Here is a 23,784-nt window from a genome sequence, read left to right as displayed (position 1 = left end):
ACAGGGAGTGGATTCAAATCAGTTCGTCCATTTAGATCAGGTTACTTTGGTGCTTCAATTAAGCTCCACCCTGGCTACACTGCAGGAGTTATAACAGCTTTCTATGTATAATATTTTCATCATATGATCAAATTAATTAATTTGAGTTACAAAATGAACAATTTGAATTAGCTTTGTACATTATCATTAATCATGTTTATTAGCTAGCTTAATAATTATTATATTGCAGCTTTCTAACAATGAAGCACACCCTGGGTTCCATGATGAAGTGGACATAGAGTTTCTTGGGACCACATTTGGAAAACCTTATACTTTACAAACAAATGTTTACATAAGAGGAAGTGGGGATGGAACGATTATAGGAAGAGAGATGAAGTTCCATTTGTGGTTTGATCCTACCAAAGATTTTCATCACTATGCTATTCTTTGGTCTCCTAAAGAAATCATGTAAGTCACTGTTCCTCTTGTGACTCTTTTTCTTTTTTAAAATTATATAAAAACAATAGTTTTTTCTAAGCAAAATTAAAGTTCTTTTGTTTTGTCCTACCCTTCAAATATTCCATACTAAATTATATTGCCTTTATTATTGTTGTTTAAATGATATTTTGAAGAATTTCACTAATTTCATTTAATTTAAAATAGTAAAATTATATCTCTAGTATATTTGTTCCCCTTGTGATAGAGCTCAAACTCTAGACTACTAAAAATAAAAAAAAATTAATTAATTTAGATTGATCAAGTAGTCAGTTCACTTGTCACTTTAAGTAAGTGTCGAAAGTTTGAATTTTGTCTTTTGCATGTAATAATCTATTGGTCAGCAAATCCTTAAATGAAATTCAAATCCACAATAAATTAATTTTTATCTTGTTGAGTTAGAAAATACCGTAAATAACAAAAAAAACTTACTTATCACCAGGCCGGGGCTACATTGTAGCAAAAGGGAGCAATGACCCCCCTAATTTTAATTTTTTACATATAAATTATATGTAAATTTCAGTTTAACCCCTTTAAAATTTTATTTTAATCTTATTTTATTATATAAATATTTTTGGTCTTCTCTAATCTTTAATCTAGCTCTGCCCCTGCTTATCACACCTTATTAATACATTGATTGGAACAATGTCACGTAATTAGTTTTTTTTTTTTTTAAATATAGTCACAGTAATCTGTGAGATGGAAATAATAATGTATGTTATATTTCAACTCAATAATTGCAAGTTGCAACTTATTATTTATTTAAGTTTGAATAAGAATGTCACATCATTTTCTCTCAATTAAAATGTATTTTAAAAACCATTGCTCATTAACCAAAAAATAATGCATTGTTAGTTAATAATAGAATCACAGTGGTAATGAGAGGTATAGCATTTTTCAAGTGTCAAAACAAGATTACTGTTTTGACAATTGAGACCTATTTCAATAGAGAATATAGTAGAAACATGATAGCCACATTTCATTTTCTGCTGAAGGCTGAAGCATATGTAAGAGAAAGCGTAGAAAGAATTAACCAATCAATAATATAGTGTATATATAATAATTAAGGTTGGATTCCACGTGGAATGGTTGTTCACAATTTTTTTTATAAAGTGTAATTTTTATCATACATTTTTTAAATGGAATTTAAAAAAATATGTGAAAAAATATTATATAATAAAAAGTATATTTTATAAAAAAAAAATTCGGATCCTACATGTATGTGTCATTCACATCATTGGTCCTTATTAGCAACAATATCAAGCACCACAGTGTAGGCACAATTTTAATTATATTTTAAAAGATGAAAGGGAAATAATTTCATTTGCTCTGAAATTTAGGGAAAAAGCTAAAGAGTCATTTGACATATTTAATCATGTTAAAACAATTTGATGAACCATCTCCGATTTAAATAAGTCTCATAAATTTAAATCTCATCTTATATATACAATAATTCATCGATTAAATCTGAAATAAACTTTGCTAATTGTATGCTGATTTTTTCTGATTAATTTGCTAATCTACTTATTTATTTTAAAACCATTCATTAAAGTTATTGTAAAATTAACTTTAGTAGCTAGCCATGTGCTACTAATTAATCCTTATTATAAGTAATTCCCATTAACAAGTTTATATATACATTTTTTTAAGATTTAATTATTCTATCGGTTTTTATCATTTTATTAAAATTTTAATTAAATTTTTATATATATATTTTTTAATTGAGTTTTTATACCGTATTAGATTTTGTAATTAAATTACTATAGTGACAAAAACGTTAGAGTTAACGGAATATTTCGTTAAACAAAACGAATATGCCTAATATTTGACTGAATATTCCATTAATTTCAACGCTTTTGTTATTGTAGAGATTTAATTATAAAATCTGATATAGTATAAGGATCTAATTAAAAAAATATAAAAATTTAATTAAAAATTCGATAAAATTATAAAGGCTTATAGAATAATTAAACTTTTTTTAAAAAACTAACATCATTATTATTATATTAATTAAACAATAATAATGTATCAGATTCCTAGTGGATGATGTGCCAATAAGGAGGTACCCTAGAAAGAGTGCTTACACATTTCCACTAAGACCAATGTGGGTTTATGGTTCAATATGGGATGCATCATCATGGGCAACTGAAGATGGCAAGTACAAAGCTGATTATAGGTACCAACCTTTTGTTGCAAGGTACACAAATTTCAAGGCTAGTGGTTGCTCAGCCTATGCATCACGGTGGTGCCACCCAGTCTCAGCCTCACCATATAGGTCCGGTGGCTTGACCAGGCAACAATATTGGGCCATGAGGTGGGTCCAAAGACACCATATGGTTTATAACTATTGCCAAGACCCCAAAAGGGACCATAGATTAACACCTGAATGTTGGGGTTAAATTATAATTATATTATAAAGTGAATTATTTTATTAATAATTTAAGGCCCTAAGAAAACCGTTTTTTGGTGTAAAATGAGTGATTTATTATGATTTTAGTCCCTATAGAAATTTTTTTTTTAATGTCGTTTTGGTTCAAATATTTTTAAAAAAGTAAATGGATTTGGTCCCGCGGAGGCAGGGACTAAATTATAATTTTTAATTTTGTGAGGACTGAAATTTTAGTTAAATTTTTTTTATATATATTTTTAAGAAAGCTTTTTATATTTTGTGGTGATGACTTGAGTTGGGGTCCCCTAGCTTGAAAGCAACATTGATGAAAAGTGTGGACTTTTTTTTTATTATTGTTTTTAGAAGGTAAAAAAAAGGAAAATAATGAAAAGAGAATGAGAAGCAGAGGGTCAATAATTATTATGTCAGCTGAATGGTGGCACAGTTGAGTTATGAGTGCGAATATTATAAGCACAGTCCTCATTTTGTTATGTCATATTGTTACTTTAATTATGTAATGATATTTTTCCTTCTTTTATTTTATTTTGCATTTTTTTTAATTTAGGTATGTAATTGTGCATATATATGCATAGTTACTTCATTATATTATTGTTGACTGTGTAAGTTGAATGTGAGTATGTGACCACTTTCTACCTTTTTTTTTTTCGCATGAATCTTGTATTCTTGTTCATCTTTCTATTTTTTATTTTTCTTTTGAAAATTAAATATTTTCCCTCTTCGGTTTTCACCTTACTTTATTTTCGAATATATGAAACTAAATGCCATGGCAATAACTATAACAGAATTTAAACATTGTCAGTAGTTCTGAAACTTTTCAATTGGTTTCTTTTATTTCATTTACTCCAAGGAACCTTCAAGTGCAAAATTAAATAGAACGTGTATCCAAGTGTAACACATGCAACCCTTTTTATTGTTGGTTTATTTAAAATTTTAATTTATTCATAGTCTTAAATTTTAATTAACATTTTGGTTCATAACAATTGTAATAAGTGTAACTCTTAATAAGGGAAATTTTAGTTCTTTTTAATACAAATTTCTTTTCTTTGTGTTTATATTAGGGTGGAAACTCAGGTACAGTTGACTTCACGTGAAGTTGATACATGAGAGCCGTTAGATGATTTGACTGATTTGACTAAATTTTCATCTAACAAACTTTTAGATATAAACTTCATGTAAAGTCGATTTCACCCGAGCTTCCACCTTATATTAGATATGAGAAAATGTTATAGTGCAATGAATGTAAAGTTATTAGAGGAACGTGCTATGAAAGAGCTAAACTAGATAGATATATATTAGATAGTAAAAATTGATTTGGGTTGGTCGAGTGATTAACTCACTCGTTCGTTTAAGTAAATGTTAGGATTTGAATTCCATATTTTGTATATGCAGTAATCCATTGGCCAAAATAATACTCTTAAAAAATAAGGTTTCAACTTTTGGTAAACCAATCTGATATAATATAAAAAAGTTATCAGATATACTCGAACATACTGGTGTTCCAGTTATTTTAACCATTAATTTTAATTAATATATATTATATGTATATTTTTTATAATTCAGATAAACGATAAAACAATTGCACCTGATAACCTCCCTATAATATATATTATTCACATGGGTGATAATTAATAATAATGTACAAAGACAAAAAGAATATGTAACTAACATACAACACAATTATTAAAGTTGCATACTATAAATTGATGAAACGTGATGGTTCCTCCAATTTAACATATATGAACTTCTTGTTGAAGAAAAAATAATTCAGAAAATAATGTAGAGGCCCCATAATGCATGAATGATCATATAAATAGGGTTGTTAGTGGGGAGCTTTTGATGAATTATTTTCAATAAAGTGAAAATGATATATGGAATGTTCTCAAAAACAAATAGATATGGTTAGCATTACAAATACAATAATCCTCCACTCTCTCCTACTTTCTTTTCATTAGGCTTCTCTACGATGTGGAAATGTTCTTACTTATGAGGTGTAAATTACATCATCATCTATCAAGTATGTGAAAAAAAATTCTAGTAAATGTTGAAATTTGAAGGAATATTTACTCAACAATTAGAGATTTAGAGATGATTACATTATTAAAAAAAAGAAAAGAATAACGACCCAAAATACTTTATCCATAAAGTTATAGTAAATGTTCTACGCACACAAAAAATTTACTCTGCATATATAAGGCCATTGTATAACAGTAATAGGACTTTATCAACGACTTGCCTTTAGCAAATCCGACCTTAGCTCAGTTGGTAGAGCGGAGGACTGTAGTGGGAAATCTGCCAGTTAATCCTTAGGTCGCTGGTTCGAATCCGGCAGGTCGGATGTTTTATTTTAAATTTTATTAAAATATATCAGAAAGTTTATCTTGCATGTATTCTAAAAAATGATTTTAGACATTAAATTTTGTTCCAAAAATAAAAGTTCTGTTGTTACTTACAAAAAATATATTTATTAATTTTTTTTATCCTATTTTTAATTTAGGATATTTTGTCGATAATATCTTTCAAAAAATTTTTGTGGTCAGTTGAATCTTTTGGTTAGAGTCGGACACGTCGGGTGTGGCTTAATCCAGGCCCGACTCGAAACATAGACGGGGTTTAATTTTTAGACCATAACCCGATCCTAAATTCGATAAAATCTACACACTTTTGGGTCGGATAAAAATCGGGTAAAAACCAAATCTTTAGTATGTAAAAATCACTTAATCTCTAACCATTATTTCACAATTCACATAGTAGAATTCATTTAAAAAAATATAACAAGAACCAACCCATCTCTAAATTAAAGCATAACTATAATCAAAACTAATATTGTCTAATAACACCAAATATTTAAATTAATACAAATAACACAATATTATGCATTAGTATAAAGTCTTATGCATTTTAAACATAAAACATTAACTTATAATCTTATAATGACTAATAACAAAAAATATTAAGGTTTACAATATTTAAATTCCACATAAGAATAGCCATCATCTATCACTAATAACACAAAATATTAATTGTGTATGATGACCAGACCTAGTTCGGGTGGCCCGACCTATGATCCGGACCCGACCCGAAATAATGACCGGATATATTGTTAAGACCCTTACCCAATCCTAAATCCAATGAAATCACACTAAATTAGCCCCTAAAATATTCGGAACCGGGTCAGATCTTCGAATCGGGCCGGGCAATGTACACCCCCACTTTTGGCACCAAATTGGTAATTAACTTGTAATATTTTGTAAACCAAAAAAAAAACTTGTAATATTTTCCAGTCTATAATTTTTCTACCTTGTAACGATATTGTTTTTATTCTGCAGAAAAAGTCTTGGTCAAGGTTTTCATTCTCTTTTTTTAGTTGGTTTTGGACACATCCTTGTTTTATTTTTGGTATCACAACCTCTTCTCGTGCAGATTATTTTTTTTTGGGGCCAAGCTCAAAGGACAAAACGGCCCAAACTGAGATTCTGGAATTACCAAATTGCCACCTACCTTGTCCTTGTTGAATCTCTACGCTACTTGGTTTTCGGTTTTCTTTTGTCAGCTTTGAGCTCCCAAAACATTCATTCACCGCAAACATGGTAATTCTCCCCTCACTCAATCGCTCTATTCATGCTTCTGTTTTCTTCAATTATGATTTTATTTATTTTTTGTTTTATTCTGAATTTAATAATTGAATTGAATGCTGAGTAATTCTCATAATATTTGTTTGTAGGTTTGCTTGGCTTGTTTGTTGCCCCTGTTCCTCGTTCCCATCGTCAACATCCTCCCTCTCCTCTTCGATTTTATCATGGTAAGTTCTTCTGTTTCGTAATGTATCCTACCGAATCGGATCAGAATTTCTGATTACTTTAGATTCTGTGAGCATAGCCAAAATAATTCAGATTTTCATTCTTATGGATTTATGGTTGGTTACTCTTCTGAACAAATTGAAATCCATGAATATTTGTTAGTTTGGAATTTCAACTAAAATGTAGTAACTATTATCTCAATTTCACCTTTACTTTAGTGATCTGAAGTAACTCGTGGTAGTTATTTTACAATTTAGTAAGCAAAATTCTTTTCTATGCTGGTGAATTTTTTTTTGTTTAATTAATTCATGTGTACTAAAGCCTTAAAACATAGTAATTTTTAAGCTTTATATATTTGTGTTGTTTTTGTAATTGATTCTAACATTGATGCTTATGGCTATTTTTTTTTTTTCAAAAGGGGAAAGTCTATAGGCTTTTTGGCTGGGAGTATAGGAAACCAGAGAGGGCTCCTGCAGCATGTCCATACAAGCCTGCAGCCAAGAGGGATACTGCTAAAGTAAGCGATGATGAATGAATTTTATGATTATTATTATTACAACTGGTTTATGATATATTGCTATGCAATAGGATATTGTTTGAACTTTGAATTTGCCCTTGTTATTGTTTAACTTCAGGTGTGAACTTCAACTTATCTGTTGTTAACAACCATGGGGACTGGGGGGTTTGATTCTTTTACAAAATTAAGAGTGAAGAAGCTATCTTTGTTTCCTTTTTCATTTTCCTTTGGGGTGTATAATTGGCATATCATTAGTTAACCTTAATTGATCCTAGGACCTTTATCACCTAGGGTTACGGTGTAGTAGTAGAGGCACTCTACGGCAATGGGGAAAATCTAGGTTCTACTTGTGGAGAGAATGTTTAATTGTGCTCGAAAAGGATTAGTTCCAGGGGAAAAAAAACCTAGGACCGATTGCAAACAATCCTGCTGCTTGAGCTCAACGAGGTAGTGGTTAGAAATAGAACCCAACGTGAGTTTGCTCATCTAGTTTACTTAATGCTCAAACTTCACTATGACTCGTTGTAGATTCCTTGATTATTTTATTAGCAACTCACTTGTAAATATTTTTTTTATGAACATCTAATGAGTTGTGGGGGCATTCCATGAAATTGAAGTGGCGCAAACTTTCTCCAAACCAAAATTTTAAGTGTATCATAATGAGAAATCCCATTTTAATTATAATGATAGAGAATTTGTGCTCATTTTTAAGGTAAATTCTTTGAATTTCTAGTAGCATAGTTGTCCATGATTTCATCCTGGTTGTAAGAGAGAATTAACACTTTGTTTACAGGAAATAGCCAATGGTGTATTGGATCATGAACCCCATTAATCTCCTCAGTGTCTCTTTAGTAACTTGGATACATAATGTTATGGAAAGCTGTTGAACAAAATGATATTTTGTATTCTACTTTCAAGCTTATCTCTTACAGCTTATAACAGGAGTTTAGAATTTAGATTTGGTATTGGTTCTGAATCTTGTTGCCTAGCATATGCATGGCACTATCTTTGATTTGTGATTTGTTCTGGATCTGCCACCAACAATATGATATGCAATAAGGAAAAGTGGAAAACCTAATCCTTATGAATAAACAGGGTGATTGATGTGAAATTCCTGGAGTGATATCCAATTAAGTCAGAAGCAATCTGTATAAAGAGTATCCACACTCACTCATTCTTAATGTTTTACATACTTATCAAACATTTTAAGAGAAAACGAGTGATTGTAAACGCTCATGGAAGATGGAACACACATCAGAGGTGTTGCATTATGCATGCGCTGTATTATGTTTGTATTTTTGTGTGAATGCTTCAACTTCATAAACTTTATGAATAATTTTTACTCCAAACCTTAATGTTATGGCAGGTTGAGGCAGATACTGAACCAGCTCAAGTAGAACCTATTAAACCTGCAAGTGTAGATGTCAAGCAGGATTAACGTCCATTGTTATCAGTATCAACAATATGTGGTTGCAATGCTCCCAACTTTTACTAACTAGGAAAAGATCAAAATGACATCAAATACAATGCTGTCTGTATAATTTAAAATGATGCATGAGAACTGACTAGAAATGTTCAATATGTTATTCTGTAATTTACAGGCGAATATGCTTAAAGTTAAGTCACCACGACTTCATTTCCTAAGGTTATTATGTTTTATAACGTAAATCATTTTGATCTACATTCTGTAAGTGAGAGATAAAAATAGAAAAAACAATGCTATATTATATAGATAATATCGTGCCTTGATCGATCATTTTAATAGAATGCATAAGGAAATCAGTTGTAGGCTTCGCAATCCACTGTGGGTAGGGTGCTGGTTGAGCATCAACTCTACCCGCACGGCCGCACCCTCCATAATATATGTTTAAAAATGATATATATAGGAGTCGAACCAAAGACTTAAAACATATGCATAAAATTCCTGACCATTGAACCAAATTTATTAATTAGTAAACTTTACTTATTAGTTTTATCAAATAACAACAACAACAAAGCCTTGTCCCACTAAGTGGGGTCGGCTACATGAATCAAACGACGTCATTGTGCTCTATCATGTATCATGTCTACAGAGAGACCGTTTACATGTAGATCTTGTTTGACCACCTCATGGATGGTCTTCTTAGGTCTTCTTCTGCCTTTCGCCCTTTGTCCATCTTCCATCTCATCTACCCTCCTGACTGGATGTTCTATCGGTCTTCTTCTCACATGTCCAAACCACCTGAGACGCGATTCAACCATCTTTTCCACAATGGGTGCTACTCCAACTCTCTCCCTTATATCTTCATTCCTTATTTTATCCAATCGCGTATGACCACTCATCCATATCAACATCTTCATCTCTGCCACACTCAGCTTATGTTCGTGCTCCCCTTTAGCCGCCCAACACTCCGTACCATACAGCATAGCCGGTCTTATAGGGTGCGATAGAATTTACCTTTAAGTTTTAAAGGCACTTTTTTGTCGCATATAAAACCAGATGCACTCCGCCATTTTGACCAACCTGCTTGGATCCTATGATTTACATCCTGTTCAATTTCTCCATTATCCTGTATGATGCACCCAAGATACTTAAAACTTATTAACTTTTCGTAGGATGTTTTCTCCAATCTTCACCTCTATATTGGGGTTTTCCCTTCTCAGACTGAACTTACATTCCATATATTCCGTCTTGCTACGGCTTATGCGCAGACCATACACTTTTAAAGCTTCTCTCCATAACTCCAACTTCTTATTTAGGTCTTCTCTTGACTCTCTCATAAGGACGATATCATCGGCAAAAAGCATGCACCATGGCACAGGCTCTTGGATGTGCTCTGTGAATACTTCCAAGACTAATGTGAAAAGGTATGGACTTACGGATGATCCCTGGTGTAATCCTATACCAATAGGAAATTCCTCTGTCGCACCACCTTGAGTCTTCACACTAGTTGTGGCCCCGTCATACATGTCTTTAATTGCCCGAATATATGCGATCCTTACTCTCCTCTTTTCTAAAACCTTCCATAAGACCTCCCTTGGTACCCTATCATACACTTTTTCCAAATCAATAAACACCATATGTAGATCCCTTTTATTACTACGATACCTCTCCATCATCCTTCTTAATAGATATATCGCTTCAGTGGTAGATCTGCCTGGCATAAATCCAAATTGGTTCTCTGTTACTTGTGTCTCTTTTCTCAACCTCCGTTCTATCACCTCTTGTCTCAGCCTCCATTCTATCACCCTTTTCTATAACTACACGGTATGGCTCATGGGCTTGATCCTTCTATAGTTTTCACAACTCTTTATATCCCCCTTATTCTTGTAGATGGGTACCAAGGTGCTCTTTCTCCACTCATCAGGCATCTTCTTTGACCTTAAAATCTCATTAAAAAGCTTGGTTAACCAGTTGATGCCTTTTTCTCCAAGACCCTTCCAAACCTCAATCGGGATATTATCAGGTCCTACTGCCCTGTCATTTTTCATCTGCTTTAGAGCTTCTTTTACCTCGAAGTCTCGAATCCTTCGATAGTAGTCAAAGTTTTGATCTTCTTCCCTTGTACATAATCGACCAAGGCTCGGAAGAGTCTTCTGTCTCTCTAAATAACTCGTAGAAGTAGCTCTTCCACCTTTCATTAATCTTCTCCTCTTGAGCCAACACCTCTCCATCCTTATCCTTTATGCACTTAACCTGATCCAAATCTCTCGTTCTTCTTTCCCGACTCTTTGCGATTCTATATATACCTTTTTCTCCTTCTTTCGTGTCCAAAGACTGGTAGAGACCCTCATATGCTCTTGTTCTTGCTTCACTTACAGCCACTTTTGTCTCTTTCTTAGCCGTCTTATATTTTTCCCAGTTATCTGCATTGCGGCATAAAGACCACTCTTTAAAGCATTCCCTTTTTATCTTTATCTTTTCTTGTATACTCGCATTCCACCACCAGGACTCCTTCTCTCTTGGTCCTATTCCTTTAGATTCACAAAAACTTTCTTTCGCTGTTCTTCTAATAACTTCTGCCATCTCCCTCCACATCTCTTCCGCGCTTCCATTCCCATCCCACTTTGCCTCTTTTCCTACCCGTCTTAGGAAGCTTTTTTGTTCCTCACCTTTCATCCGCCACCACCTCGTCCTTGGGTTCTTCGTATGATGTCTTTTTCTCAACTTTTGTTCAACGCGAAAATCCATGACGAGCACCCTATGTTGTGTTGTCAAACTCTCTCCCAGAATAATTTTACAGTTAATGCAAAATTTCCGGTTGACTCTCCTCAACAAGAAGAAGTCGATTTGAGAGCTTGTCATGCCACTCTTATAGGTTATAAGATGTTCGTCTCTCTTTTTAAAACATGTATTTGCGATGAGAAGATCAAAGGTTGAGGAAAAGTCCAAAATAGTTTTACCCTCGGCATTGATCACCCCGAAACCATGGTCTCCGTGAATACTCCCATATCCAGTCACTTCTCTCCCAACATGGCCATTTAAATCTCCTCCTAAAAAAATCTTGTCTCCCAAAGGTATGCCTTGAACCAAACTCTCTAGATCCTCCCAAAACCTAATCTTGTATTGTTCGTCTGAACCCACTTGCGGTGCATAGGCGCTAATCACATGGAAAGCACCTCCCTCCACCACAAGTTTGATAAAGATGATCCGATCTCCCACCCTCTTAACATCCACTACGTCCTTCTTCCACTGTTTATCCACAATTATTCCAACCCCATTCCTATTATTCACTTTTCATGTATACCAAAGTTTGAAACCAGAAGTATCCAACTCCCTAACCTTTGCACCAACCCATTTCGTTTCTTGTAGGCACATAATGTTAATCTTCCTCCTTGTCATGGTGTCTACCACCTCCATGGATTTTCCTGTTAGAGTGCCTATGTTCCATGTCCCAAATCTCAACCTTCTGTCGTTTCGACCTTTACCTTTTACTTTGTGAACTAGCTTATTTACCCTCGTCCGTTCACGAAAACGCGAGAACCCTTGCTCATTTAACACTACATCTGGGCACCGATGCAACGGCTCTTGCTTTGACACCGTACTCGACCCATACGGCGCGTTGCTTCCGGGCAACGACCTAGTTTTAGCGCAATAATGTCTTTGATTCATGTCATGGGGGTTCGGCTATAATTTTATGTTGGTTGCCGAAGACCTAACACAACCCTCCTCCTTTATCCGGGCTTGGGACCGGCTATGTACCGCTAGTGTAACATAGGCGGAGTTTATTAGTTTTATCAGATATTTACGAAAAAGGAGAGATTAATTCAAAAGCAACCTTCAGTCAAATAAACGGCGTCGTTGTACGTTTAGGATTCAAATAAAGAAAAAAGCAGCCTTCACTTCAGTCCTTCACTTTCTCTCTCTTCGAACCGTGGAAGCCTTTGCACACTAAGCCCTAGCCCCTTCGTCGAATAGCTTCATCTTCGTCTGACTCACCGTCGTCGTCTTCGTCTGCACTCTGGGTGTTTGTCGTCTTCGCCTGTCTTCTGCTCGCCGTCATCCTCGTCTTTCCTCTGCTCGCGCCGTCGTCTTAGTCTGGTCAACGAAGGTCAGCACTGTGTGCTCACTGCTCTCTGTTCTGGTGATTCTGCTCGCCGCCTCAAATCGAAGGTCAGTGCTTGCTCATTTGATTTTCATTTTTTTAATTTTGTTAATGCTTTGTATAGTATTCTGTTGTGTTGGTGTTTTGTGGGTGGGTTGTGATTATTTCGTCAATCTTCTTCCTTATTCTACACGGTTTAAAATAAAAGGAAATTATGTTAATTGAATATAATTGATACACTAAGAAACAACAAAGTTTCAAATTTCAACCTACTTTGAACCTTAATTAAAGTGGAAAAGAACAAAGCAAGAAGATATATATACGTAATGGCTTGAAGGAGCCTACTCTGTGAATATTTTAAAAGTAATGATTCAGTTGTGGTTGATCGCATTAATGAAATTTTTTTAAAGGGAATGAGAAAAATTAAGTGTTAGGCCTCCCATGTTTAAACCCCCTTTAAAGTTAAATCGATCTTTTCTTTTTCCCAACTATAATCCACAATCGAAGTCGTTTTTGGAATTGAAAACAGATAATCTCTATTAAAAGTGTTTAAACAATTTCTTTGTTTAATTCTCTAATCAAGCAACCCACTACAAAGATAAATGTTCATAGGCGGTGGAAGAAACCCTCAACTTTTTTGCTGTCAGTCTTTGTTATTTTTATCTCCGTTATAACAATTTTATTGAGACACCGAACTAAAAATAGCATTAGCAAGTAGCAACACTCAGGATCTAACTTTCAAGCACTCAGAGAAAGTTTTTTATTTTTATTGTTTTTAGTTATTATAAAATATCAACATTGGGCCACTGATTTTAATATTTTCTCCTCAATATTGGGCTTTATCCAAAACGCTAAAGCCCAAAAAGATTAAAATAGTGTTGGACCCTGAACGGTAAATAAACGAAAGACTAGAGTAAGCTAAGCTGAAGGGAGCACTACAAAAACCCTAGCTCCTTCCTCACAGCCTCTGATCTCAGTGCAGCACACAAAAACCCTAATCTCTCTCAGAGCGACTTCGCATTCCACTTTCAGCAGGTTCGTCCCCTCTCAATTCTCTACGTTAATGTCTATTCACTTCGCTCTCCGTGTTTCCTTCAATCTTCTGCGATTTCCAGATCTATTGTTTGTTGATTTTCATTTCTTGTTTCGGCTTCATTTCTTTTCTGTCACTCTTTTGATTCATCCGTGTTATTCCTATTGTATCTCGTGATCTGATTAGCTTGTATTAAGCATGTTGTGTGGAAAATTGGATTATCATTTTTAAAAAAACATTGGAAGTTCTCTGTTCTTAGTATGAATTTGATGTAAATGGATTTTCATTGTTAAAAAACATTGGAAGGACCTAATTTTTTGAAACACTGAAAATTTAACTTTTGAGTTGGAGCTGAAATGTGTCAGTATAATAAATGAAACTAATGAATTCTTTGTTGGATTTTAATTATAACTGAGATTTTTATTTTGAATGAATGGCAGAAATGGGTGAGGAGGTGAAAGCAATTATTCCCGAGTCTGTGCTTAAAAAGCAGAAGAGGGAGGAGGAATGGGCCTTGAAGAAAAAGGAGGAGCTTAATGCTGCAAAGAAGAAGAGAGCAGAGAGCCGAAAGCTCATTTACAGCAGGGCAAAGCAATATGCAAAGGAATACCAGGAGCAGGTTGCATTTCACCTTAATCTATTTCCCTTTTTCTCTGTTTTAATGTTTGTTTCTGTTTCCTTTATTGCGCTTTGCAATTTTCTCCGCCACATTGACCCGCTTTTACATTACAGGAAAAGGAGCTGATCCAATTGAAGCGGGAAGCAAAGCTGAAAGGTGGATTCTATGTTGATCCAGAGGCTAAGCTCCTGTTTATCATCCGCATCCGTGGGTATGTATTGTTTCCTTTGTTACTCCATATTTATGCTATTTATACCGTGTCCCAAGTTTTAACCAATTCTGTAATCTGGGTATTCTTACTTGTTCGAGCTGTGTTTTTTCAGTATCAATGCCATGGATCCCAAGTCAAGAAAGATCTTGCAGTTGTTGAGGTTGAGACAGGTACTGCTTATAATCATTGAATGTTGAGCTTATTGTGTTATTTCTTGTGTGGGCGTTATTATGGTTTACTTGGTGTTAGTAGTACAGTTCATGACTGTTGTTTTATAACCATGTTTAATGTGATGATTATTAGGTGCTTCAACTTGAATTAAAGTCCCTGTTATAGGTTTATTAAACACTATTCAATTTATGTTAGAACAGGCAGATTTTTGTTTGTTGTTGAGTCACAAAAAAAGGGGAGTCGACACATCTGCTCTCATATTCTTGATCCTCTCTCTGTCACTTGTTTTGTTCCCCAAGGAGTGTTAATGTTTTTGTTCTTTGGCTTTATTTGTGTTTTCACTGCATTTGCCCAAAAAGTCTTGAGGCTATATAGTGTCATGGAAGTTTGACAAGTTAGTCAATTAAGAAAATATGTAATGTTTTTGGTACTTGTTTGTAATACTCTCTGTTTGAAATCTTGCTATTTACACTGTAAAGTACCCATACTAATGTTTAACCCCCTTGCCTCTGTTTTCTTTTTTGCAAAAGATCTTCAATGGTGTGTTCTTAAAAGTCAACAAGGCCACAGTGAACATGCTTCACAGGGTTGAGCCATATGTGACCTATGGGTATGTAGACTTGTGCTGTCATACCTTTTTGAATGTGATGAATCCCTTATTTTTTGGTCTAAACGTAACAATTCCTCTCCTTTTGTAGATACCCAAATCTGAAAAGTGTAAAAGAGCTTATTTACAAGAGGGGCTTTGGTAAGTTGAACAAGCAGAGAATTGCCCTAACCGACAACTCAATCATTGAGAAGGTCTGTAATATTATTTTTAGCATTAGAGTATACAATTCAAATACATTCTATTTACTCACTGTTTTTCTTGGATGACGCATCAGGCACTGGGCCAACATGGAATCATCTGCATTGAAGATCTTATCCATGAGATCATAACAGTTGGACCCCATTTCAAGGAAGCAAACAACTTCCTTTGGCCATTTAAGCTCAAGGCTCCATTGGGTGGCTTGAAGAAGAAGAGGAACCACTATGTTGAAGGAGGAGATGCCGGAAACAGGGAGAACTACATCAATGAGCTTATCAGGAGAATGAATTAGGCTGTGGGATTCTGTTCCAAGCATAGTGGATTCGGTCTTTATTGGCTTTTTTTAGATCAAGGTTTATTTTGGAAGTAGTACATTTCTGACATTGATAAAATCTTTAAGGTTTATTTTGTTTTTCTTTTTACAAAACAGTTTGTTGAGTTGTCCTTTAAACATCGGGTATTATCGGTTTATATGTTTTTTTAATCCCGCATTTACTATTGCCGAGGTCTTTTGACAGGTCAATTACATTTCTTCTTTGTGAATTGAATTGACTCTTTCCTAACTGATGACTTGATATATAAATATAATACAATTTAAAGGTCAGAATGGGAATGTGGACAATTTGATTGTTGATGTAGCACCATCAACTGAAGTTTATTTCCGGAATAATTCTGGTAGTTTGGACATTGATTCGACTAAAAGTTTAGATGAATGTACTTCCACCCCTGTAGAATCCCCTGCAAATCCAATGATGGATAATGGCATTAGTGAGCTGACAGATCACATTGAAGTGGTCGACCCTGTAGAGGAGGGTTATTTCTACAACACTGAAGTGGCTGTTGCAGATAATGATTTCAATAGTTCAAGGGAAGGCTTTCTGCTAACTTCAGTAATCAAAGTTCCATCATGCCTTTAGAAATTTCTGGTGAACAACCATTTGGGTCAGAGTATTCTGAAAAGTTGGAGAGTGAGCATAGTTTAGTGGGAAAAACAGTTGGAGACATAAACTTACCCTCCCCAGTTCTTTCCATGGAAAACCATTACAGTAGTTCATTTAACGATTCCGAGACTGTTGACGCTGAAGAGTACACGTGTGAATTAGAAGCTTTAGATGACAGCAATAACAATACTGCTGAAGATGTTCTCTCATTCTTTGAAGTTTCCACTATGGAAAACCTATCTGTTGAGAACCAAGGTGATTCAGCTCATTCTGCTGGGAGCAGTTCCATAAATGTAGACTCTTTGGCCAACTTGTCTTTGGAGGAAAAGGCTGCAAATTTTATTCAGAATGGAGATTTAGATCCAGTTGAAGGTAATTCTAATATGTAGGTTATATCTTGGTCATCAGTGTGAGTTTATATTGGACCAATTAATTTGAAGAATCATTTCTATCTTCAGAACAAATTTTATGAACAATATTCTTTTGTTGAATTTGGACAACATGTGAGTCTTCTTGTTGATATGCCTCTAGGTATCCTTCCACCTGAAGACAATAATTCCATGGCACATAAAGGGAGCTCATTGACATCCCAGCATGTTGTTCCATCTGAAACATCGAATCAGCTCTTTGGGTTAGTATATGGATGCTCATTGCCAACTAGGATTGTGGGAAGTTAACTGGCTTTTACCTTTTATTTAATCCCCCCCCCCCCCCCCCCCCCCCCCCCCCCCCCCCCCAAAAAAAAATATGCTTAAGAATAGTTGTAGCTATAACTTACCATGTTATTTTTTCTTTTCGTTTTCCATTTCATAGTATCAGAAGGAGTTGGAGCTGTCTCGGCTGAAGGAACAGATCCAGAAGGAAAAGGTAGATGAGCTATTTCCGAGAACCATGCTAAAAGATATGTTTTTCTCTTTTAAGTTTGGATCAAGCTTGTTCTTTGGCTGCGCTTCTGTTACTATCACATTTGAAGTATTATTATTATTTTCTTCTAGCAAAAAAAAAGTTGTTTCTTAATGGTTTGAAATTAAGTTTACATCAGGCCAAGTTGTGTATCTCAAATCTGACAACATTCTAGATTCTACTTCTTGTTTTGTTGAAGTACTAACAAGATCTTAGCTTGCTAAGCAGCTGAACAATGTGTGGAACTTATTATCATATGGATGTAAAACAAATCATGTTTCCCAGATCTACATTTTAAGTGGAAGGGAAATATTGATAATACAAGTGATTTCTAGATTTCTGCACCACTCTCTTCAATTTTTAGGAGTTACTGTATCCATTACTCACTCAGCAGTCAGCAGCATGTTACTTTTGCTTTCAGCTTGCTTTGTCTGTCCTACAAACCAAGGCAGAGGCAGAAATTGACAAAGTTAGAAGCTAGCGATAGCCGATAGGAACTCCTTAATTACATATTTAAATCACTAATCAGGAGAATGGTATTAGGAGAATTATCTCTTTTTTTCTCCCATAGTATCTCCTAGTCTAATAGGGCAAGAATTAATCCATCATAAGGCGAGATAGGGCAAGAATTAATCCATCATAAGGCGAGATTCCTTTGTTGCAGGCATAATTAAGAGTACAAGACCGTAACCATAAAGCTAGTTGGAAAGTTGGCACAAAATAGGATTCAATCTCACAATACTTATTTAAGCGGGCTAATGAATTAATCACTAGATGAATTCAAATTGGTTAGGAGAGTTATCTCTTTTTTTTTTGTATTAAAAAGGGGAAGAGCTAACTCTTAATATTATTCTTTTTTTTTTTAATTGGGTCGTATGTGTATGAGGATATTGATTGTTGAGAAACAGAGTAGAAATATTTTTGAACATTTTCACTCTAAAAGACTTCTATTTGGACTCAAAATTTACACCCTCAAGGGACAAGAGTATCTAAGCCTAACAAGTTATCCCAACCCAAAAAATTGCCCATTTTCTGGCGTAAACCAATACCTATGTACTTTAGTGCAATAAATTAAACTGTCCCAAAAAAAACTGTCCAAAAGGTGCCCAAGAAATGTTAAAAAAATAAAGCATGTGTAGGAACTCCCCACCCCAACAAATATCATGAGAATCTATGGAAGTGATTTCATGGGACCCTTCTTAACGTTACTTGAATTTAAGGTCATCATCATGACCACATCGTTTATAGAAAAATGAAAATCATCCCTCTCCTCCTTGTCCATCTGTAAAGATCAAAAGTAAAGCCAAGTTTCTGGAAAATGACTTCAATTCAAAGCATTTGTGGCTCCAACGCTCCCCTACTTGTGATTAATTAATTTAAAGTCATGACATCATTTCATGGTGTTTCTATAAGCCTATGTAGAAGAATCACTTACACCCATTTAAATAACTATCCTATAATTAACTAATTTACAGAATATTCTAAAGTTCGTGTACATTTCATAACAAGTAGGTGTTTTTTTTTTTCATGGGATGGAATATTCTAATGAATCCTTTGCAACCAATATACAATAATCAAATAAAGTTAATTTTTTTGGTCTTTGGATTTGGTTTGTTTACTTGGCTACCAAGGAATGAGATTATACAAAAATAATAAATAAATGGCTGCTATATAATTTATTAGATAAGTTACAAAAATATATATTCAATAAGATTAATGGTATTGTGACTATTAAGTCCATCTATTCATGTCTCTTAACCTACTCTTAACAAGATGATAAATCTTGCTTCTGTGTATTTCAAAGTCAATTAAATGCACTATTGGCTTGAAGGATTCATGTTGAGGTAGTTGGTGACAGAACCAAAAAAGGAGGAGTAGGAGTATTTGGATCAAACATACAAGTCACTAACCCACCAAGCCATGGTAGTGGAGTGTATATATGAAGAAGAAAATTGATGAAAGGCCTTTAATTTCAAAATTATTTGATGTTGGTCATATATAATTACATACCAAATTTTTTAGTAGTGCAGAGGTAAATAATTACATATCTGTTTGGTTCACACTTTAGAAAGTGTAAAAGGGGTTTTCTTATGGAAACATAACCATATTTTTTTTTCTATAAAACATATTTTTTTCCACAAGGATATAAAAAATATATATTTTTTATTTTGAAATATCTTCAAAGCTTTGCTATCTATAGGTCATTTTAAGATTTGTCATAAAACTTATTTTATTTTATATTTTATTTTAAGATTTGTCATTTTTTATTTTATTTCTTTTTTGGAAAAATAATTAATTATTTTATTTTATATCCGAAAAAAATCCTTTTAAGATTTGTCATAAAACTATTTTTGTTACAAGCTTAAGTTGCTAGAAAAAAATACATAAATTGTTGTATCTTTAATATATTTTTTATGCAAAGTTTTATTTTAAATTTTGTGTAAATTTATAGGTATTTTTTCTCTTTTTATTTTAAAATCAATATAAATTGAATTAGGCACTTTTGATCATAAAAATTTTGATATTATGTCATAAAATTATTTTTTTAAAATTTAAAATGATATAAAAAATACATAAATAATTATATTTTTAAAAATTATAGTAATTAAATAATTAATTAAAGTATTCAGTACTGGCGCCGCCGGTTGCCAGTTTGGTCACGAGTAAATGAACCATTGTCCACTTGCATTCTGTGGTTGTAAGTTACGACAAACCAAATCGGCCTAAGATCCTATTATTTCATTATTAAATTCACTTTAAATTCTACACCATATGTTACCTATCAATATATATATTATTCTTACTATTGCTGTTATTATCATATGTAACAGCATCAATAGGAGGATATATCGAGGCCGAAAACTCAGGTGAAGTCGACTTTATGTGAAGTTGATATTTGAGAGTCGTTAGATAAAAATTTAGTCAAATCAGTCAAATAATTTAATAACTCTCAAATATCAACTTCATGTGAAATTAACTGCACCTGAGTTTCCATCACGTTTAAGTCAACTGAGTATTGATAAGTTAATAAGCTTTGAGATTAAAACTTGATAAGTATTTCTAGAGGTATTTATAAACTATCGATAAAAAGAATTGTCATAAGAAAAAAAACCCTTAAACTTGCATTTTTATCATATGAAAATCTAAAGTTATGAGCATTTATTAACACTTATATTGATTCCATTGAAATTTCTTCTTAATTCTTAAGTGGGTGGGGAAGCAAGTGGAAGTATGAGTGTATTATCAACCATACAAAATGAATTTTGTGGTTCTAATATAATTTTAATTCTTCCCACGTGAAGAAGATGATAGCTCATACAATTTTATAGTACAATTTATTAAATGTAGAAAAAAAAAACTTTTTATTTTTCAATATTCATTATTGTCTTCTAATCTAAAATTTCCTCTAAACATTAAAGTTGTCTCTATCCAAGAACCAGAGCTTTGGAGAGAAGTGACGCAAGCATGGTCTATTGGATGGCGTCATTTTCTAATTATTAGGTGTTTATATCTTTTCTTAAAGATGCTGTTAAATTACTTATGAGTCGATATGTCCGAATTAAATTTTAAATATTAGATAATAAAGCAAATTAGAAGATTTAGAGATACACTCGTATATTTCCATTTTGCTTGTCTATCTAACTTTGTAGCAATTTTTCTCCCTTTTACGAGTGTATATTCACCTAAATTATATTATTGGAAACAAACAAACAAAAAAGAAAAAAAAAAGAAGTTAAAAGTTAGAAAACATGTCGTCTTAACACTTTAATTGTTAGAATATAATTATGATCAATTAGAATCAATTAATATTATTTAATATATCTGAATATTTATTATAAAAGATTACGTTTTTATTATTACGATTCTCTTAATACTTATAAATATCCTTTTATATTATATCATTCTAGACAATTTGAATAGACAACTTGAATACACTTAATAATACACAAATCCTTTATCGAGTTTAGTCTCTTATTTCTAACATGGTATCAGATCTTCCTTGAAGAGGATATATTGTTTTTTTTGCAGTGAAATCACCGTAGTTTTTGCATTTTTTTCTATGCCATTCTTCTTTCCTTTTGTCACTCCTTTCCTTTGATGCTTTTTCACTTCACCGACTAACCTATTTTCTTTGTCTTGTGTTTTTCGAGTCGTATGATCAAACACCATTGTCATCCGTTGCTTACATATTCTCATAAAGAAATCATATAGTTTTCGCTATCTTTTGGCAGTTCCGTCTTCGTTCTCTCGTGGCAGTTCCGTCTGCATTCTCTCGTGGCAGTTTCGTTTGTGTTCTCTCGTGGCAGTTGCGTCTGCATTTTCTCGTAGCAGTTTCCTCTGCGTTTCGTCTGTGTTTCGTTGTGACAGTTCCGTCTGCACTTCATAGCGGCATTTCTGTCTGCGCTTCCTTCATATAGCGGCAGTTTCGTCTGCGCTTCCTTCAGACTAGCGGCAGTTCCATCTACGCTTCCTTCCTGCAATTTCGTATGCACCTGTTTTATCAGTTTATACAATTTTTTTCTCTTTATTTCGTTGTTTTAAATAAATTTTAAATTCAAATTATCACTTGAGTATCTAAATAATCCTAATTGATCCTAATTAAACCTAATTATATTCTAACATTAATAATTTGTCTATAAAATATTATTCACAACTAACAAAGTCAATTACTTTACTTATATATAATAATACAAAATATTATATGTAAATAGAAAATAAACTATTAAATCAGTCATCATTTATGTATACATATATGTAATGTTTATTTTATTTTTAATATATATTTTATTTATATTTTAATATATTTTTTATATAAATGACTGATTTTTTTTGTATACTTGATAATAATAATATTAATAATAATAATGCACAAACTAAAAGTAATCTCATTTTTGTGTGTGCTAATGACTAAGAACTCTACATATATACATATCCTCTTAATTGACTCCAAGTCCTCGTTTGATTCAAGATGAACATTTGATATAAGATACTATTTACATTAGTTAATTATCTGAATCTATACTATCATATTATTTCATTAGTTAAAGTATATTACTGATAATTGTTTTGGGAATTCTCTAAAACTGAATTGATTAGACTTGAATATATATGTGGTCCAAACGTTAGAAAGAGGAGGTCTTAGGCTGGTTTGTTCTGTGAGCGGTCTCTCAAGTTGTTTGTATGCTTGAATATGAGGGGGTGGTACCTGCAAGATATTCCATTGCTTAAGTCAGTAAAGTGTTAAACAGGTTTAGAATATTAGATTTTTATATATTTGAGTGTGAGAAGATATTTATAGAAGATGAATCAATAACCATTGATAAAGTAATTCCACTTTTGAGTGGATAATTGTTCTTTTATTTTAGATTTGTTAAGATCTCTCCTCTAAAAGTGGGAGAGAAATTTGCAGAAATAGTTATTCACTTAGATAAGTGTTAAACGTCTGTTGAACCCCATCTCTTAAAGGAGGTCGAACACGTAGTAGAAGTCAATCTACTGAATTGAGCCTTTTAATTCTATTTGAGTCTGATTTTATTATTTGAGCCAGAATATGATTAGATAATTATATTCAAACTTCAAAAGTAACTATATTTACACTATCTTTTAATTAAATTTAAATTTATCTATATCATCAAGTGATAATCTTACACACCTATATTATAATATCACTAGGAAATCACATGGTACTTTTTTAAAAGTAATATGAATTACAAAAAAAAAAAGTATATAGGCAATTATGCCAAATACAAAAGAAAAAAAAGAAAGAAATTATATACATAATTTCTTTTGAAAGGTCCCTCGTTGGTATTATTAGCAACTTTGTTTTGGTTGTGTTCCCATGAGACAGAAGGAAGGTTTGTTTTGTTTTGTTGTGTGTTTTAAATCCATTTTATTTTATTTTATTCCAAAGAAAAATATGCACATGCATGTCATGAAAATTAAAGGTAGTAGATAGATAGATTAATACGTGTCCATTATCATTATCAAGAAATGAATCATTATTAAATCTGCTTTTTTTCTTTTCCGGGTTTCAATAATGACACTGTTGCTTAAACGAATGAGATGTCTACACAATTTGAATTGTGTTAGCGTCGTTTCTTTTGGTTATATGTGATTGATTTTAAATTATATGTGATTGATTTTAAATTAACAAACACGAAAGATTTTTATTTTTGAAAAATTAATAATATTTTAAGAAGTAATTTAAAACTATATTAGGATATTATGCAATGGATAATACTAAGAAGACAAAAAATACAACTAGAACTTGTCTTATTTAGTATTTATTAATTGTCGTAACAATTAATAAATATTAAATAAGATAAATTATGACTATTTTTTGACTAATTTTTTTTGATTACCAAACATTTCTTT

At 32.9% G+C, this 23,784-nt stretch overlaps 4 protein-coding genes and 1 non-coding gene across 8 annotated transcripts in view; all 5 read left to right on the top strand.

Moving 5' to 3' along the window:
• LOC107476273 (probable xyloglucan endotransglucosylase/hydrolase protein 32) overlaps positions 1–3,528 on the top strand; it is a 4,501-nt gene extending 973 nt beyond the window's left edge. Inside the window, exons 2-4 of the mRNA XM_016096065.3 lie at positions 5–105; positions 230–447; positions 2,507–3,528. Coding sequence (XP_015951551.1) covers positions 5–105; positions 230–447; positions 2,507–2,873 — 686 coding nt within the window. The 3' untranslated portion in view covers positions 2,874–3,528. The remainder of the gene's footprint in view (positions 1–4; positions 106–229; positions 448–2,506) is intronic.
• Positions 3,529–5,128: 1,600 nt separating this feature from the next.
• Positions 5,129–5,219, top strand: TRNAY-GUA (transfer RNA tyrosine (anticodon GUA)). Its single transcript is given in 2 exon segments — positions 5,129–5,165; positions 5,184–5,219. It is a non-coding gene; the product is annotated as a tRNA-Tyr (tRNA).
• Positions 5,220–6,459: 1,240 nt separating this feature from the next.
• On the top strand, positions 6,460–8,866 carry LOC107476271 (uncharacterized; the record flags this gene model as incomplete). Its single annotated transcript, XM_016096063.1, is given in 4 exon segments — positions 6,460–6,471; positions 6,606–6,683; positions 7,100–7,198; positions 8,565–8,866. Coding segments are annotated over 4 exon segments (252 nt in total). The 3' UTR covers positions 8,637–8,866.
• Positions 8,867–12,522: 3,656 nt separating this feature from the next.
• On the top strand, positions 12,523–16,056 carry LOC107476269 (60S ribosomal protein L7-4). Of its 4 annotated transcripts, none has more exons than XM_052256986.1 (7): positions 12,523–12,729; positions 14,197–14,375; positions 14,489–14,586; positions 14,699–14,756; positions 15,288–15,367; positions 15,456–15,558; positions 15,642–16,056. In XM_052256986.1, exons 2-7 carry the CDS (start codon positions 14,199–14,201, stop codon positions 15,855–15,857), a joined length of 732 nt encoding a protein of 243 aa, XP_052112946.1. In that variant the 5' UTR covers positions 12,523–12,729; positions 14,197–14,198; the 3' UTR covers positions 15,858–16,056. The 4 variants fall into 4 exon arrangements, with proteins under 4 accessions (XP_052112946.1, XP_052112947.1, XP_015951547.1 ...); XM_052256987.1 differs by having other exon boundaries at positions 12,523–12,791; XM_016096061.3 differs by lacking the exon at positions 12,523–12,729 and adding an exon at positions 13,625–13,758.
• A 170-nt stretch (positions 16,057–16,226) lies between these two features.
• LOC107476270 (uncharacterized) lies at positions 16,227–17,183 on the top strand. The gene is made up of 2 exons (XM_016096062.3): positions 16,227–16,878; positions 17,038–17,183. Exons 1-2 carry the CDS (start codon positions 16,473–16,475, stop codon positions 17,181–17,183), a joined length of 552 nt encoding a protein of 183 aa, XP_015951548.1. The 5' UTR covers positions 16,227–16,472.
• The last annotated feature ends 6,601 nt before the right edge of the window (positions 17,184–23,784 follow it).

The sequence above is a fragment of the Arachis duranensis genome, chromosome 2 (genome assembly GCF_000817695.3).
Source record: "Arachis duranensis cultivar V14167 chromosome 2, aradu.V14167.gnm2.J7QH, whole genome shotgun sequence".
NCBI lineage: Eukaryota > Viridiplantae > Streptophyta > Magnoliopsida > Fabales > Fabaceae > Arachis > Arachis duranensis.
Note: the sequence above shows the minus strand (reverse complement) of the source record. Positions and strands in the feature narration are given on the sequence as shown.